This window comes from Vulpes vulpes, chromosome 16 (genome assembly GCF_048418805.1).
Source record: "Vulpes vulpes isolate BD-2025 chromosome 16, VulVul3, whole genome shotgun sequence".
NCBI lineage: Eukaryota > Metazoa > Chordata > Mammalia > Carnivora > Canidae > Vulpes > Vulpes vulpes.
The window spans coordinates 80,163,864-80,183,884 of record NC_132795.1 but is presented as its reverse complement, the minus strand read 5'-3'; the positions used below and the strand labels follow the sequence as shown (position 1 = coordinate 80,183,884).

Genomic DNA, 20,021 nt, shown 5'->3' with positions numbered 1-20,021 from the left:
AAGTCTTTATATATTATATTTCATAAAGCACATTAATGAATGAAACTTAGGAACAAACAACTAGATAAATGTCAAGAGGCATACTGTTAGGTTCTACATTTGTATCAATATTTTTCCATTCTTCGATTGGAAGATCTTTTAAGTGTGCTTAACTATCTATTTTCCAATTGCTCTATTTGTCCATACGATATATTTTTGGGGTTATTTTTGGCACATAATGTCATAACCTGCCTTTATTCTACATAAACTTTCTGGATAATACCTACATATATTCACATAATTTACACATCTCCATTTCTATAAGGAATCCATATATTTATGTCTGTATCTACATTTGTACATAAAAGCATCCATCTTTATACCTACATATTTTTGTTCCTTGAAGCCTGTGCACACACTCTTTTCTCTGCCTAGAAAACTCTTACTCTCCTATTACTGAATTTTTCTCCTCCTCAGAAAGGCTTTCCTTAACCACTCAGTGCCTCTTGTAACACCCTGCTCTTTTCCTTCTTGACAGCTAGCATACTTTATATGCTAATATAAATTTTAATGTAGAAAGAAATAACTCAAGTCTTAAGCTTCATGTTGGCAGCAGTACCACCTGTTTTGTTAACTACTGTTTATTTAGAATCTAGCAGAATGTCAGCATAGTAAGAAGTCTGTATTTGTTGTATGAATGAATGAGTGAATGAATATTGTTGAGGACAAAACTCATGTGTTAAGATATTTCCAAAATTTTAGTGTCATTTATGCAAGAAAATCATGTAGTTTAGGGAAATGATTGTATGTAAACACAACCAACAAATACGTTTAAAAGTTTTTGAGCCCTAGAAAGAGTAGTATAGTATATTTGAGAAATATACTGCACCTGATAGGCACTTGATAAACATTTCTCGACATTATTTTTTTATTTTATTTTTTAATATTTAATTTTTGAGTCAACATTAGTGTTTTAAGATAAAGAAAAGTCATAATCTTCAGGAGTCTGGCCTTCGAGATTCCTTATGCTCTCCTGAAAACTCTGTTGTGCCAAAATCACGCACATAAACATAAATTTATTTTTGAAGGCTGCAGAAATTATTCCCTGCTATGCAAGGGATATTAGAGCCTTGCTGATTCTATGGAAAATAGTCTTTGGTGAATGCCTTTCTCTGCCCATATGCACACATTTGCTTTTTCTGAAGATGTCAGACAGGTAGGTAGTCCTGGACTAGAAGTCAATAAGAAAGAAAAGGAGAAAGGTAGCACTGTCAGCTTTTCTCTTGGAATGCATTTCAATTAGGGCTCTGCTTGAGGCTTGTGAAAACCAAGATAGCATTATTAAAAAGTCAATCCATCAAACACACTTGAAAATATTATCTTGTTATTATTTTTCTGGTTGCAAGTCACAATTCACCAAACAGTACTTTAAAAAATGATATCCCTTCCATACTGACCTTTTCATTTCATATGTAGCTCGTAAACATTCATCAACTGAAGCATTAAAAATAATTGCATCTATCTCTTGATATTTGTTAAAAATATTTTTTTAAAAATATGAAGGCTAATTTTATTTTACTTACAACCTGGTTACTGAGGTAACATTTACCATACAGAGAACTAAAATAACCATCCAACGATGTTTTGTCTATTTGTCTGAAAAATGTGGTGCTCTGTGCTATGGAAATTTGGAACATTAGAGTTGACTGTAATTATATAGTCAGCTTTCCACAAAAATGATGGTCCTGAGATATAACAAATAAATGAAACCCACAAATAATCCCAAACCTTTTTTTATAGGAAAACCTTTTTGCATAGAAATGCCAACAACAAGCAGAATTGATAGAGGTGAATGTCCTTTCCCTATCCAGTTCCTGGTGGAGGTAATAATAAGCAGTGTAATGGCCCAAAGACAAGGAATCAGAGAAAAACAGAGAAACAAAGGTTATGGTTTTAATCAGCACTTGAAACACAATGTTTATTGCACAGTTTCCTGAATGACTGTAAAATGTGAGCAAAGCTAATTTAATACCCAACCAAGGGTTTTAAAACAACAGTAATAAAACAAATTAAAAAAAAAAAAACTTAAAAAACGAAACAAAACAAGCTATCTCTGATCAGCCCACTGCACTTTAAACAGGGCTAAACTTGCCCCAGTGTGAATCTTACCTTTTCATGCACAGATCTGAGGAATCTGTCATGATGTCATGTCAGATCCCATGGGCTAAGTATTCAAACCAGAGATACTACCATTGAAAAATACTTCCATAGGCCACCAGGCAGTGCCTGTTTTTTGCTCTGTTTGATTTCTAGGTTTTTAAAATTATTATTCAGAGGAAGATATGATTTCTTTATATATAAGGACATTCTTTATATATAAGGACACATTTAAAGAGGGGTGTTTCTAGTTAGTGGTAGTTGCCATTTCAGTGGATGGGAATACAAAATTAATTATCCCAATGAGATGATTTTGATTCCTAAGAGCATCAGATAGCTTTATTTCATTGTACATTGTTTGTGATATCATGCTGAGATGTGCTGTTTGGACCACAGGTAAGTACAACGAAAAAGGCTTGATGAAATCTCTGAACCCATGGCCACTATGGAGAACTTCATAAGGGTTCAGGAAAGTCTTTCCAAATATAAACGATAATCTAGTTATGATTCAACTTATGAAACAGACAAAATCTGGAAAATCTCCAAATATCCACATAAAGGTATTGCCCGTTTGAAAAATATTTTAGACAGTCACTTAATAGGCTAGTCTCACCTAACATTGTTTTGATTCTTGATTTAATTTCCTCTAAAGACAGATAATACGAGGAAAGGAATGCATTAAAAACACTTGGTGATGTCTTTGGAACTCAATGTCCATCCGTCCTCAAGAGGAGAACTCTTTGACCCTTCTCGCTTAGCACCACCAAGTCCAACATCCCTAGCAAGGCAAAAGTTCTTGCTCATAAAAACAAGCCCCTCCATCCCTGCTGGAGTGAAGGAGTCATAATTTCTTGGGAAAGAACACCTATGATTTATGAAAGTGTGCCAGATCACTTTGAGATATCAACCTAGTAGGATACCCCTCTACCCTCCACCCAAATTAAAGGATTCCTGATTTAAACACATAATAAAATATTAGAGTTCATGTATTTTATAAATTTTGAAAAAACTGAAACTCACATTCAGATTTCATTGTCTTTGATGTATTTAAAAAACTAGTATTTTTTAAATTGTGTGTGTGTGTGTGTGTGTGTGTGCGTGCGTGAATGTTAACTGCTTAGCCATTCATGTAGGCTTTTCATAGAGTTATTGGATCATTGAGATGGGAGGGGGCATAGGGGTTCCCGATCATGCAGTCACTGCTTCAGTACAAACAATGGCAGGATGATGTATCCCTTACGTGAACATGATTCGATTTTAGAATGTTTTCTCTTAAGCCACCTGGTGGATAGATGCTCTGACTTTGGTAAAGTCTTAGCCTTTTTGAACTTTTGCTTTCTATTTACAAAATAGACATGCTGTTTCACGAGTTGTGAAGATAACTGAGATATTATGTGTCCTAACTAAACTGTCATGGCTATATAATTCAAGCATTATATTAATTAACTTCCATCAAACTACTAAGAAACAAAACAATGTTTTCCAAATGTAATAATAATAATAATAATAGGGGCAATAATAATAATGTAGCTCATAGGTGCTGAGTAGCCATTAAGAGTGCTAAGAACTTTATATGCATTATCTCATCAAAAAGAAGTTGCAGTGTGATGAAAATGTTCTGAAATTAAATACTGCCGATGGTCGTACAACCTTGTGAATATACTAAAACCACTGAAGCATGTATTTTAAAAGAGCGCATTTTATGATATGTGAATTATATCTCAATTAAAAAATTGTATGTGAAAGAGTTTTGGAGAATTACAAATATACAGGTGGTCTGCAAAGTGCTGGAAGGATATAACAAGGCATAAGTCAGTTTGTTTTTTCCTACTCTCAAGATCTCTATGATATGGTTGAGAAGTTAGAACAATTGCATAAAAACTAACAACTATAGAAATGTGTGAGGAAGGACTGTCACAGGCTTACACAGAGTATTAGATACTCTGAGAACCAAGAGATGAGCGTAAGCATCTGGGAGATAGTATCACTCTCCAGGATATAGTTTCATAGAATCAAAGGAACTCTAGAATTTTGTGGAATGGAAACAGATTAGGAAAGACATACTACCCTTAATGGAAACCTGATGAGGAAATGAAAATACTGTTTCCTTAGAATGTATTTCCTCTAAATGAGATCTTTCTGAAGTGGCATCGCTGATGATCTCACCCACTTCTGGTTCCTTGCTGTGGGGTGCTATGAAATCTAATTGGCCAAAAAGAAAGATAAACTTTACTACTGCTTTCTTCCTGACTCAATCCTCTGAGCATGCCTTGGCTTCAGGATCTTTTGCTGGAACATAGACACAGTTAAAGTCACTTGTTTTTAAAAAGGCCCTCCACCATGGTCAGGTCCCAGCACTGATATTTACTTGCATTATTATTTGGGACACATTATTTAAACTCTCTGCATAGGCAGAAAAACATAGCACTCCGCCTTCAGGTTGGCTGGGAGTTTTAAGTGATAAATCTTACAGAGTTCAATGGGTTGCACCCAGTGAGCCATCTGGGATATAAGCCCTGCAAAGAGAAGGGAGACAAAGGGAAGATATTTTCTGTGTCCCTGGGTGTCTTTGGTATACACTAGCTATAATACAGTGATCTGAATGTTAACTTGCTCCTGCCACACATTCAGAGGCTCCCTGAGGCCCTTGAGAGCAGTTCTCCACAGTGTGCCCTGCTCCCTCAACTGTTTTGTGGGTGTGAATATTTGTATGCATAATTTGTCTTCTTGATTTTGATAAAAAAAAAAAAAAACTTCCTGTAGGACAGAGAACACACTTTACATGTTTCTACTGTCTATATACTTAGCCCAATGCAAAATGCATGTTATGTATTCGATTTTTGTTCATTAGATAAATAAATTAAAAAAAACATTCAGTGGGGAAAGTGGGCGACAGGCAACAATACGTTCTTTTTCTTGAAATGATGATGATGTGTATGTTTTATTTGGGGGGAAGAAGTAGCGCAGTTCCAGCTCAGTGCCAGTTTAAAATAACCAGACCAAAAACACATCTAGGTTTGTAAACACAGTCTCTACCAGCTAGTAAGACCTCTTAATTTCATTTGGAAATGCATTTGGGTTAAATTAGTAATTATCCAAATCAGTCTGTTTGTTTTGAGGTGAGAGAACAGGTGGCTGTCTGACACACTCCGCAATGTTACTTATTCCAGCAACAGTGACTATAGGCCCCAAAGTCCCCCTCAGGCCTTAAAACCTCTGTTCCCTGGTGAAGATTAGTCTCTGGAGGAGCAAAACATAACATTCAGCCTGACTCCGATTTCAGTTGACAATGTAAAATTGGACCGTGGGAGTTGTTCTGTATTCTGAAATGAGCATAAGCATTCAGTGTATTTGAAGGCATTGTCAAGTTTTATCCAAAGTGGGGCCCTGGAGTATCGGACTGTCTCGTGTTGTACAACAGAAGCTTGTAGACCATAAGCAAGTATCCTTGCTAATCTACATGCCATTCTGAGTTGCACCCTGTTCATCTTGTCTGTTGATACTCCAAAGGTGTGATAAACAAATAAAAATAATAGTAGATAATTTTATTTTTCATTTTTGGTTGTTTTCCTTAACACAGTTGAGCCACACAGTTCTATATAACAACCCCAGTATAGGGAAATACAAAATCAGTGGACATATCTGCATGCCACATAAAGGATGAATCTTTACATTTATGTATTCTGTTTTGTATGCATATAGATTAAAATATGTCTGTATCTGTAATATACAGTCGTCTTGCTTGAAATATGTCCAAGATATCAAGGACATCATTAGATCTTAATCTTGGTTAAAATAGATATTTTCAAGTGAATATGTGATTACAGATGGAATTAAAAGGTGTATGAAACTATGCTAGAACTTTCAAGTTCCTTTCCAGTGTCATCTTTCATGTTTCCTTTTAACTTGGTTTAATAATATAATCCTTATTCAGAAATGAGCTTTTGTGGAAAAAAACTAATAATTACCTTTGTCACTGTTTATTTAATGAATCCATGGAAAGACTTCATTAAATTATGAATGCCTTGTTACTGATATTCTTATAATAGATTTTTGAAATTATGTGTGAGCCGGTTATCTATTTCAAGGAAGATACAATGCTGAAAGATCAGTACATGTCCAGTGAAATTACTGCTGGTTTTGCTAATACAATATTCATGAGACTTTGCCAGAGACAATCACATTTAATCCCAGAGAATAAGAATTTGAAATGGGTTCTTTTAAATTGTAATTATCCATTGGCAAGAAAGTTTAACAAGTTTTATTGTTTATGTAATTGAAATGACTTGTTATTCTGTCAGTATGGGAGGGGTGTGTTTTGAGAATATTTACAGTTTCTGAGTGGAATCATAAATACTAGTCCTCTAAATGTGCTTCATATTATTATTGTGTGGTTTATGTGCATTTTTAAAGATTTATTTTAGATAGAGGGTGAGAGTGTTCACACATGTGAACAGAGGTAGGGGGAGTAGGGAGGGGTAGAGGGAGAGGGACAGAGAGGCCTAAGCAGACTAAGCTGAGCATGGAGCCTGACACGGGGCTCTATCTCATGACCATGAGATCATGACCTGAGCCAAAACCAAGAGTTGGACACTTAACTGACTATGCAACTCAGGTGCCCTTTTATGTACATTTTTAATTCATTTATTTTCAGGGAAAAAATGGGTTCTGGCTCCATGTAGCCTGAGTAGGATAAATAATCTCTGACTTCCTGTGGAGACTATTGTCTGAACCTACTTCACTGGTATTCAGCTCTGTTCTAGCTGACTGGAGTTTGAATCCAGGAAATAGCAAAGGTTCTGGATGTCAAAGGACCAAATCAACATATCCAGGAAAGGATGGGCATAGATTAAAAGTCAGAAACTCTCCAAGCATCACCAACCCATGTTCCTTTATATATTTTTAATATGTTGCAAGAAGTGAATCCCTGCAGAATCTGGGGATTTCTATGTCCTAGAAAATATGCATTGTACATTTCATTTTGCTGAAAAGTTAAGGATAAGGTAAAGGGACTTTTTTCAGAATTTGGTATATTTTATACCTTTACTATTATAATGCTTCTGATCACAGAACTTGAATCTTGTTAATAGTTAGAACTCTGTTAGTAAGAGTTCCTATCAAAACAAGCAGGGAACTTCAAGAATTTCTCTCAGTCTCTATCCTGGAATGGGCAATAGGTCTGTCATAGAAGAGACCCTAAAACAGTGGGCAACTCCAGAGTGACATATATCTTCACGCTCTTGTTCTGTTGAAAGAGCTGACTCCTGCAATGCAACAGGAATTTAAGTCTGGTGTTCTGTGGAATATTTTTTCCTGACCCCAGGGAAGTCCAGGAAAAGTCTCAACACTGCTCTTGTCATTCTTACATAGTTAAAAAAAAAAAAAAAGTCATCTATTAACTTTTATGCATAGGAAGTAACTTCAGTTCACTCTTTTGTAATAATAAGTACAACTTCAGTTAAAGCTAGTTTATTAGCCCTGCCTGGGCTGCCTTGGAGCTGCTAGTTGCACTGGATGAGAGATGAGGTTATTTCTCCTCTCATTTCAGTGATGTTCACTTCTCTTCCTCCTTTCTGGCTCCTCCAGACATGAAGCAGGAAAAGGAAGAAGAGATAAGGGTTCTCCTTGATCTTGGCTAATATGATAGTAGCCATCTAGCTGGGTTTAGCCTATAATGAAAACTGACACTGGGGGAGACTTTGGGGAAGCATTTTAGTGGTTTTTTTAGTGCTTTTAACCACATCATTCATTGGACTTTCTTTACTTGCATTTCCCTTGAGGCAGGTAAATGCACCTCCTTCAGGTGGTTATTTAGGATTTCTGCCTTAGTCCCTGGCCCTCTGACTGTCCCAACCACTGCCACCAAGTTCTAGGAGACAAGTATCGAACTTTCTGAGATGTTTCTTTGAAGTCCTTTTCCCCTGCACTTGAGATAAGGGAAAAGTAACCTTCTACCTTGGAGGTACATACAAATCACATCACAGCTCAGTTGTCTCCAAAAATACTCTTCCAGTTATCTACTTCTTTTTGGCCTTTCTCTCCTCTTTGGTGAGCTGAAAATAGGTAATTAATTGCGGGTCCCAAAAACAGTGGTCAGTGTTATCCTTTGCAAGTCTTGTACCTCATTTTGTAGAATGGAAGGGGCAGTCTTTTTTTGACTTATTATCATCTCAAGATTGCAGCTGAAATTAAGAAAAAAAATAGTCCATTTTAACATCCTATAATATCTGCAAATCAGTTGCTTATTGTCCTCTATAAAATTATTTTAAACATACATTGATTGATACATTTGTACAATCTGCAAAACACAGAATGAGGCCCTGTGGTACTTCTACTATAGCAGGAAATTGATAAAGCAGGTAGCAAAGAACAGCTAGCTTAACCAAATCTGTTAACTGCTATTAGAGGATGACCCGGTATTCCTCACATTCAGCCTAACATAATCATTCGGAACACAAATTCTAGAGTGAGACTGCTTGGGTTTGAATCACAGCTTTTCTCTGTATAGCCAAGTTATCAGATCACCTTGTGCTTTAGTTTTCTCATCTGCCAAATGGAGATAAAATAGCTCCTCTCTCATGGGGCTGTTATGAGAAATACCAGAGTTAGTATTTCTAAAGTACCATAACACTATAGGGGTGTTTGTTAAAGATAACTTAACAAATCTCTTAAATAAGGTTCTTAATTTTTACCCCCTGTGGAGCTATATCACATACATGTTAAAAATATATACCACGTTAAATAATTTACTGAAAATGAGCAAATTGGAATCCTACCAAAATGAGGAAATAATAATTACTTGCACAAAAGACCTGTGTGAAAAAAGTCTAAAAAAAAAAAAACAGCCTCCACAGGCCCTTGGATAAAATTTTAGTTTTCATGAGGATCCTGCTGTTTATCAGTAGAACCATTCTACAGAAAACCAAAATGCCTTACAATGGAATATATTTTAAAGTAGAGATTATGAGATATATGGTAGACATTGAAAATAAATCTGGGGGAAAACAGTACATCTGAAGTCTATATAGTTTTTAAAATTGCCCTACTCCTTGAACCAAAGTCAAAAAGGAAATATACTTTTAAGTCATGTTGCCCATCAAGCCTAAAATAAATCAAAACACACAAATTAAAGCCCATATTAATTATAAGAAAGAGATCCTTTATGGATAGTAAGAAGCAGAAAAAAAAATGGGAGCCTTTTGCATATGAGTATGAAGGGTACAATGAGCAATTCCCAAATAACGTTCTCAGATACTTCCATTTACTTGATGCGATTTTATGCAAGATTTTCCTAAAATAACTCTCAGCCTAAGCCGATGCCATACTTTTACCACCTAGTTCAATGATAGGAATCCAGTGAGAGGTTAAGAGGATGTAACCACGTCTTCAGGTTTTCTGATATTCTGATTGTAAATTTCTACAAGAATGGTTAGATTTTGTGTCCTTGAGTCCCCTCTTCTCCCATGTTCTTCCTCTCAACTGAGGTTTGATGAAAGGTGAGCTGCAGACAGTTAGAGGTGATGTCCTCTGATGGGGGCCTACAGTGCAGGTATTCTGTGCTACTGATTAAGGGCAAATCCACATGCTTTACAAATCAACAGTGCTCGTGGTGGAGTTGACAGTCCTGCTGTTAGAGAATGCTCCTCAGAGGCAGAGGACATAAGTACACTCTTCTCTTTGCTTCCTCACGTTATGAAATTCTAAAGTTAACAGCAACAAACTTTGCACTTCGAATTATTTTAATGCTGCTTTGCATAATTCAGAAAGGAAGTTAATTTTAGATCACTGTTTCTTGGCTTAGATAGACACCAAAACTGGGGGACCGAATCCTAGTTCCACTCCTTGTCTATTAAGTTACTCGACTTGACCAAGTCATTGTACCGTCCTGTGTCATAGTTTCATCATCTATAAAATAAAGAAATTGAATAAGTTTCAGGCTGTTAGCATTTGGTGACTCTTTTTGTGAATAAGGACTAAGAAACGGTACTCACATACCTGTCCATGTGCCCCATGCCCTTTAGAATGCTATTCTCTATTATGAGGATTATCATTGGACTCCAAACAGACTGAATTGCTGTGATTTTAGGAGTTCTTAAAAGAGAGATTTTCAAGCCTTTTGGGGGGGGGGGTGTTGGGAGATGGTAAGAGTGGAATAAAGGAACTATGTTAGAGGAGTTGAGAGAATGTCCTCCCACACAGGCAGCAATGCACCTTTTCTGTGGCAACCTCTGGGAGTTCTCTTGAAAGTATTTATATTGACCTATCAGTCATCCATGAAAAAGATGCTCCAGGATTGATCCAAATGTTAAGAATCTTGCTTCTAGGATGTGAATTTTTCAAAAGCAAATTTGAAGAAGAGCAATTGTTGTCTAAAGCATGTTCTTGAATAATACACTGTACATAATTTTTTTGTTTAAATTTATGGCTTCCTAGAACAGGGAGTAGGAGGGTGAATAGGGTAACTACATGACAAGAGGAAGTGCCTCCTAGAGGACCTAAATATATATAGTTATGAAAAGAACCCAAGATGAACTTTACTGAACTGTGAATATCTTGAGAGAAGTGATTACACACACATATATAAGTGATTTTATATACACGCACACGTATGTATCTCTGAATCTGTTTTTACTTTTTATATACTTTATTTAAACTAGAAAAAAAATTGACCTGTATCTGCCACCTCTCATCTCCTGCCTCTTGCAAGCACCAGTCTGTTCTCTGTATCTATAAATGTGGTGTATTTTTTGTTTTAGATTCTATATATAAGAGAGATGACACAGTATTTGTCATTCTCTGATTTATTTCACATAGCATAATGACCTGGAGGTCTATCCATGCTGTTGCAAATGGTAAGATAGTCATTTTTTAATGGCTGAATAATATTCCATTGTATATACCATGATTCCTTTATTTATTCATCCATCTATGAATCCTTAGGTTGTTTCCATTTCTTGGCTATTATAAGTAATGCTTCAGTGAACATGGGGGCACATATATCTTTGTGAATTAGTATTTTTGATTCCTTTGGATATATTCCCAGAAGTGGAATTGCTGGATCATATGATAATTATATTTTTAATTTTTTGAAGAACTTCCATCCTGTTTTCCTTAGTGGTTGTATCAATTTACATTCACATCAATAGTGTACAAGGGTTTTCTTTTCTTCACATCTTCTCCAACACTTATTTATTGCCTTTTGATAATAGCCATTCTAACAGGTGCAAAGTGATATCTCATTGTAGCTTTAATTTGCATTTTCCTGATGATTATGATGTTGAGTATTTTGTTATGTACTGGTGGGCCATCTGTATGTCTTCTTTGGAAAAAATGTCTATTCAGATGTTTGCTTATTTTTAAATTAGATTGTTTTGTTACTGTTGAATTGTATGAGCTCTTTATGTATTTTGACTGCTGGCCCTTTATCAGATGTATGATTTGCAGTTATTTTCTCCCATCCAGTAGGTTGCCTTTTCATTTTGTTGATGGTTTCCTTTGCTGTGAAGAAGTTTTTTAGTTTGATGTAGTCCTACATATTTATTTTTGTTTTTGGTGTGAGATTAAAAAAATCACCACCAAGACCTATATCAAGGAGCCTACTGCGTATGTTATCTTCTAGGATTTTTATGATTTCAGGTCTTATGTCAAGTCTTTAATACATTTTAAGTTAATTTTTGTGTATGGTATAAGACAGTTGTCCAGTTTCATTTTTTTACATATGGCTGTCCACTTTTCCCAACACTATTTGTTGAAGAGAATGTTCTTTTTCCATTATGTATTCTTGGCTCCTTTGTTGTAAATTAATTGGCCATGTATGTGTGGGTATATTTCTGGGCTCTCTATTCTATTTCATTGATCTGTGTATCTGTTTTTAATGCCAACACCATAGTGTTTTGATTTACTGTAGCTTTGTAACATAGTTTGAAATCAAGGAGCAAAATGTCTCCAGCTTTGTTTTTTCTTCCTCAAGATTGGTTTGGCTATTCAGGGTCTTTTGTGGTTTCATGCAAATTTTTTGATTGCTCTATTTCTATGGAAAATTCCACTGGAAATTTAATAGGAATACATTACATCTGTATAATGCTTTGGGTAGCATGGACATTGTGACAATATTAATTCTTCTAATCCATGAATGTGTAATTTCTTGCCATTTATCTGTGTTGTATTCACTTCATGTCATCATTGTCTTATAGTTTTCAAAAATACAGATATTTCACCTCCTTGGTCACATTTATACCCATGCATTTTATTCCCTTTGATGTAATTGCAAATTCAATTGTTTTCTTAATTCCTCCTTCTGATAGTTCATTATTAGTGTAAAGAATTAGTGTAAAGAGATTTTTGTCTATTGATTTTATTTCCTGCTACTTTACTGAGCTCGTTTATGAGCTCTAACAGGTTTTTTTTTAAGTTTTTTTTTTAAAGATTTTAATTACTCATTCATGAGAGACACAGAGAGAGAGAGAGGGGGGCAGAGACACAGGCAGAGGGAGAAGCAGGCTCCATGCAGGGAGCCCGACGTGGGACTCGATCCCAGGTCTCCAGGATCAGACTCTGGGCTGAAGGCAGTGCTAAATCGCTGAACCACCAGGATGCTCCATCTAACAGTTTTCTAATGGAGTTTTTTTGGGTTTCTATATATAATGTATCATTTGCAAATAGCGACAGTTTTACATCTTCTTTCTAATTTGGATGTCTTTTATTCCTTTTTCTCACCAATTGCTGTGTCTAGAAGTCCCAGCATCATGTTGAACAAAAGTGGCAAGAATGGACAATCTTGTCTTGTTCCTATACTTAATTCTTACTAAATACTGACTAATCAGTATAATAACTTCATACAACTTTTTTTGTCCCCTCCTCCCTTCCAGCACCAAGGAAAAATTGGAGTTAAATTTAATGTTGGGACAGATGACATCGCCATTGAGGAGTCCAGTGCAATCATTAACGATGGGAAATACCATGTAGTCCGTTTTACGAGGAGTGGTGGCAATGCCACGTTACAGGTGGACAGCTGGCCAGTGATCGAGCGCTACCCTGCAGGTAAGCCAGTGAATGTGTATTGGGAGAAGATTTTATGAAAAACAAACTGGGAAACAAAGCACTATTTTGCGTCCGTTACACCAAATTGTGGGTTTTCTGAGAAACCAGCAAGTATTTATTGGACTTTAAAATCGTGTGAATGTAATGCTGTCCTAAACTGTTCTTGATACAGTGTACAATGACATTTTATAGGAGAACTTGAAGGCACACGGTATCGTTTGCAAAATTCAGGACATCAGTGAAACCAGAAAAATGCACACATAAAAGGCACAACATGTCAAAGCTCTTTTTACTGGATCTTTGCATTTGAACAAAGGAAAGGCTTTGTCAAAAGTAACAAAGTTAAAATCTAAAACTCAGGGAAGGAATATTACATACTTTTCTCTGAAAGAAAATAGGACCAGGTGGTTCCTTTGATGGTGGTGCAGAGCTGAAACTTGTGAAAGGTGCAGGAGGGCCATGGGACTAACAGAGAAATAGTAAAGTAACAATATGTAGTACTATAAATCACAAGTTATAAGAACATGTAACTAAATGACATTTGTCTTCACTATCATATAACTATATGGGAGTTTCACAAGGATTCTACGACACTAGCATTATTCATTTCAGGTTTATAAAATGAACATTAAGCTATTATTGATAAAATAAAAATTACCTTTTTCATTGTTAACCAACTTTGTCAGTTCTACATTGAAACAAAAGCAGTAGATGAGAAACTTAAACCAAGGTTATTTGTGGTTGCATATGGTCTCAATTAAAAAAAAAAACATGTTATTTTCAAGTAAAATACAAATTGAAAGTATAATGGTTATTTTATTTCATTTATTATCCTCTTTATATTTTAGTACAAAGAGGTCACTAAGAACATCAGCCTTATTTCTCTCTACTCCCCTTTTAGATACAACTGACTTGTACAACAGATTTATAGCACAGAATAAAGAAAGAATATAAAAAGAAATTTCCATTTTATGCAGTAAAAATGATTGCCAAAATGTGCATAAGCCTCTGTTACAAGTATTTGCTTCTTGACAGAAATAATTTGAGGAAATAACTAACTTATTAAATAAGGATTAATTTTTCTTAATACTGACTCAACAATTAGGAAATGTTTAATGAAATGTCTGTGATGCCCTTCTGGACCTTTTCTGATTTAAAAACGTCTACTACATCTTCAAGCCTCATTTCAGACCTATTCTGTAAACCTGGTGCTCTGCAAATATTTGCTGAATTAAGTATAATAAAAAACTCAACTCTATGACAAAAGTCAGAAGCAAGCACATTAAAATGGCTAGTACCCAATATAATACTGGCAAGCAGTAGGTATTCAATAAATATTTGCTGAATTGATGTCCTGGGAATTATCCTGATTTTACTCTGCAATTAAGAGAATGTACACCTACTTTTACCATCTGAAATAAGACAAAGGAATGGAAGATTTGGAAGAAAAGTAACTTAAATATGCATGCAATGTCACATAGCCCCTGCTAATATCTTATTGCATTTACTGAAATCCTACTAGGTATTTTTTCATAAAATCTACAGCCTCAGTGAAATTATGGAAAAGTAAATTAGTGGATTTCCTAAAAAACAGATTAATCAATGCCTATTTCCTGAGAGGAAGTTATTGCGCTGGACACCATGGAAAATGTAAAGTAGGATAAGGTCTAGGCTCTGTCTCTGGGGGTATTGTGTTTGTGAATAGTAGACTGAACATGTAAATTGACAAATCCTGTTACTACTGTAGTATGACAGTTGCCTCTTGAAGCCTAGCATTGTTTCACCAATTAACTTGTTCAAAGTATTTAATTTTATTTATTTATTTTTTTAAAGATTTTATGTATTTATTCATGATAGACACAGAGAGAGAGAGAGAGAAAGAGAGACAGAGAGGCAGAGGGAGAAGCAGGCTCCATACAAGGAGCCCGATGTGGGACACGATCCCGGGACTCCAGGATCACACCCTGGGCTGAAGGCAGGCATTCAACCGCTGAGCCACCCAGGGATCCCCAAAGTATTTCATTTTAGTAACTTTTAATGCTTATCACACTCTCCGTACTGCAGTCTGCAAGAACTCTATTCTAGTGAATGCTAATGGTGACCTATGAGGGGAGAAAGTCCTACTCTCAAGTTAGTTTGGGAAAATCTCTATTAAACTAAGTATAAAATATGTATACTTGGACTTTATTGATATCCATAATGCATCTCTAAAAGAGAAATATAGTATGCATTTCCCAAGCATAGATAATCAGAACCTAGTTTTCTAATGTATTAATGCATTTGGGTAAATGTTTTATGTTTTAAAGGATTTCTATACCTCTTTGATTTATTTTATCTGATTGACAGTCCTTTAATTTTGCACATACTAGATGCTATGTACTAGATATAGTTCAAAAAGGCATCACCTTTACTTGTGGCAAGCTCATGTTTAATTTGAATACTAGTCACTGAGATTGGGACAGTAAATTACTTAAATATTTGTCAATTATTTGTATATTTTTCTAGACTAATATTTGTTTAAAATATGCATTGTCTCATTTACCAATTAAATGGATGCTCAGTATAGGGAACAATACAAAATATATTTAAAAATCAAAAGCTGGCAAAAAATCAGAAGCTGGAAATATCATAATAGTTAAGGAATAAATCTTTAGAAATAGTTCTTTTAGATTCAACCTCTTTTGTATTTCGTCAAAGATTCTATGTGTCCTTTCAGTAAAAAGTATTTTAGATAATATTAATTAATCAAGAGTTAGCAAAGTTGAAGAAGTTATTATGAAGGGTACAAGCAAGAGTAAAATGTAGAATCTGTCTTCAAGAATATTAGAGCATGTGGGGAATTTCAATATATACATTAAAAAAGTTAATGATCAATATGTAATGAAATCAGGGGACTCACCATTGTTGTTATCAGGCATTTTATTTGATTTTCTATTTTTTTTAATTGTTTTATTTATTTGAGAGAGAAAGAGCACAAACAGAGGAAGGGGAAGATGGAGAGGGAGAAGCAGGCTCCTTACTAAGCAGGGAGCCTGCCACGGGTTTAATCCCAGGACCCTGGGATCATGACCTGAGCAGAAGGCAGATGCTTAACAGACAGCCACCCAGGTACCATTCAAGTATTATATTAATCATCTGTTCTGTGTGCATTTCAGCATGATATTGAGGTAGGAAATAAGCCATGAAAATTTCAAATACCTTTTTCTTTTGGAGCTTTATCTGTGACAATACCATGAAGGCTGAATACAAATCTAAAAGTATGTGTCATCTAGATTAAAGTTTTTAGAACAAAGCGATTTTACATATGAATTCAATAGAAATGTCTAGTACCTCTCTTTTATATTGGTTTGTGGTATGACTATTTTTACTTTAAAAGTTTTTTTATTGTTGTTACTCTTCATTAGAAAAACAGCTGGACTAATGCTTTTACCACCAAATCCTATAATCAGAGAAACAGGAACCAACAGACTATATTTGGTTCCTTTTAAAGTGCCTGCACTGCAAAATATAGGTAATAAGGATTGAAATTAGTAATTAAGTATAGCACTTAACCTTCCATTATAGGGCTTTGTGGTAAGTGCTTTTATATGAAGCAGTTCATCTGGTAGCAACGCTATACCTTTAATGAAAAGCACCTAAAGCATTGACCAGTGGTATTACCCAGTAATTGTCTGGAAGGCTTTCATAGAGAAACTAATTAGTAGAGGTAGATTTTATGCTCTTTTTCAAGTATATGAAATATTCCTTTAGCTCAACAATTTATATTGTTGAGTTAAATTAGAATAAATATTAAATTTTCTGAATAGCAGACCCAATTTCAATTATTTTGTGTACATGGAGCAATGAATAGGAATAATATTTTGCAAGCCATTTAAAGTTGAGAAAGCCATTTATTGGTACTTATTAGTGAAAGCTCTAGAATATAATGCATCGTTAATCTCTGATTTGTTCCTAATTATAGTTATGTAGCAAAATTTCTCTCTTAACAAAAATAGATTTTCTTATCTCACAATGTTAATCCACAGAACTTAATATCCTCTTACTTGCCCAAACTAAAGATTGCTCCAGGTAAATTGTAGTTACCTTTGAAGATAAACCTTTGAGTTCATTTGTCTACCAGTGTGCCAAAAAATGTCCTTTACACAAGGCCAAATATTCATTTTATTTCTGTCAAATTAACACATCAAATGAACAAGTATTTAAGGGATATATATACTACGTTAAAGGGACATACTGAGCTTACCATCTGGTTACAGAGATACATAAAAATTGTCGGAGATTAAAAATATACTATATAAGAAAATACAAGAGTTATCATATAATATACAGTTAATTTCTGATTTAAAAAAATACGAAAAAGACTTTGCCACCAAGCTGGGAATCGGGGAGATGGCTGGGACTGACCCCAAGACCTTGCAGGATCTCACCTCGGTGGTGCAGACACTCCTACAATAGATGCAAGATAAATTTCAGACCATGTCCAACCAGGTCATTAGAAGAATTGATGACATGAGCAATCGCATTGACAACCTGGAAAAAAACATTGCAGACTTCATGACCCCGGCTGGGGTGGAAGGGCTGGAGGGGGAGAACAAGATCCCTGCCACGCCAAAGAGCCGAAAGCAGCTAAATCACACTGAAGTCCAGAACAGCATTTTTACAAGCCGGCAGAAGACTGAATGGCTTTCTGAAGCAACTGCTATGTGTAGACAGGTTTTCTATTCTGAAGTGTGCGTTCTTCTTACAACATACTGTATAGTTATACTGTAGAGTAACCCTCTCTCCCGGTTTCTTGAACTCCACATCTTGGATCTTGGTCAGTTGTGCTGTTAAATATTAAACACTAAAACTTTGGCAGTTCTGCAAAAAAAAAAAAAAAAAAAAGAAAGAGAAAAGAAAGAAAGAAAGAAAGAAAGAAAGAAAGAAAGAAAGAAAGAAAAGAAAAAAGAAGTACAAATAAAGGGGGGAAATACATTCTAAGGAAGAAGAATCAATTTTGGAATGAGTGGTCTAGTAAGCCTGTGAAAAAAACTGGAAACTTGATTTGGCTCTTGAATGTCTAGATTGTTACTTAGAGGATGGCATGCATTTATTTTAATGAGATTAGCAGGAAAAGATAGAGACAGATATTTAGAAAGCTATTAAACAGTACAGATATCAAAAGACGGAGGCCTAAAGTACGGTGTGAGAAAATAGAGAATTAATACAGAACGCAGTAGAAGGTCTGGTCAACGACTGAATAGAAGAATCATTTCTACTTTTAGTCTGTCTCTCTTACCAGCAATTTCCCAACATTCTTTTGCTGCAGTGTCATCAGACTGCACCAAGTAACAATGCAATGGAAACCTGTGGTAGGAATGAATAGAGAAACCAGAGACATGTTTTTTGTTTTTTTGTTTTGTTTTGTTTTGTTTTAAGATTTTATTTATTCACGAGAAGCAGAGAAAGGCAGAAACTTAGGTAGAGGGAGAAGCAGGCTCCCTGTGGGGAGCCCGAAGTGGGACTTGATCTCAGGACCTGGGATCATGACCTGAGCAGACGGCAGCCACTCAGGCATCCCAGAGACATGGTTCTTGCTTGCTAAGAGTTTAATTTTTTGTGAGACAGGGAGGATTCAGAACCCTGACCAATGTCAAATAAAATGGGTCAACTTCAGAATTACTAGTGAAGAGTTTAATTGATACAGTTTTTTAAAAGGAGAAAATGGTGGTCTGTGATGCTATAACAAAGCAGATTATTTAGGAATGGGGGAGTTAGAAAGATAGGAATATCCCAAGGAAAGCTCTATAGAAATAGTGTAAATATTTTTCACATGACCATTCAGTTTGGCGTGAAGATCTTATGAGTATTATCTCTAAATCTTGACTTTGTTTTCATCTTTGAAAATTGTTAAAACATTTCAGAGCTCGGCAAAGTCATAATTATGATGTCCCTTTAAATGCTATATACTAGAGGCACCTAGGTGACTCAGTGGTTGAGTGTCTGCCATTGGCTCTGGTTGTGATCCCGGGGTCCTGGGATCGAGTCCCTCATCAGGCTCCCCCTAGGGAGCCTGCTTCTCCCTCTGCCTATGTCTCTGCTTCTCTCTCTCTATGTCTCTCATGAATAAGTAAAACCTTTAAAAAATAAAATAAAATAAATTCTATATACTTAGTTTAGACTGATTGATTGAATTTTAGTTTAAGTCATCAATAATTAGTCTCAACTATCTATTTGAGCCATTCTACCATTTAAAGATTTCTAGGTGATACTAAGCATTGGTTGGTTTGATGATCTTGGTGTTTTTATTTAGTTTTATCAGAATTTTTGCTATGTATGATGTAATTGAAAAAATCTACCACATTTGTGATCATAGCATTTAAAGGAGAGAAGGAACTCAAAGATCTATTCCAGCTCCTTCATTTTTCAAACAATAAAATAGAACCTTGAAGAGGCTAGTGGATTTAATCAGAATCACTGGCTAGTTCATAGTAAAGTCAAAATTACACTTGGGAACTCTTGTTTACCAGCTCTATGTACCTTACTTTATACTATCTGGAAGACGGAAACCAAAAGAAGAGAATCATTAGATAGATATTTCAACACAGCAAGTATCCTCTTCATAGATAAATATGAAAACTTAAACAATTGGTCATAGTTGTATATATTGGTCCATGTCACAGTCTATTACTTCTGCTGACCAACACAGACAAATATACACACAAATCTTATGAGTGCACAAAAAGTAATAATACATAGAATAATAATTTTCTTAGAAAAACCACAGTTATTTTAGCTAAATTTGGGAGTCAATAATACTCATTATTATAGGCACTGGTTATTTTTTAACCTCACTTTTAAAGTGT

General features: G+C 35.3%; 1 protein-coding gene and 1 pseudogene across 48 annotated transcripts in view; both read left to right on the top strand.

Annotated features, from left to right (window-relative positions):
- The window catches only part of NRXN1 (neurexin 1), a 1,110,734-nt gene that overhangs the window by 933,155 nt on the left and 157,558 nt on the right, over nt 1-20,021 (top strand). For all 48 annotated transcript variants that reach the window (XM_072741157.1, XM_025992633.2, XM_025992632.2 and 45 more), the window contains one exon: nt 13,005-13,176. In XM_072741157.1, the coding sequence (XP_072597258.1) occupies nt 13,005-13,176 (172 nt within the window). The remainder of the gene's footprint in view (nt 1-13,004; nt 13,177-20,021) is intronic.
- Nucleotides 17,436-18,127, top strand: LOC140595848 (heat shock factor-binding protein 1 pseudogene; annotated as a pseudogene).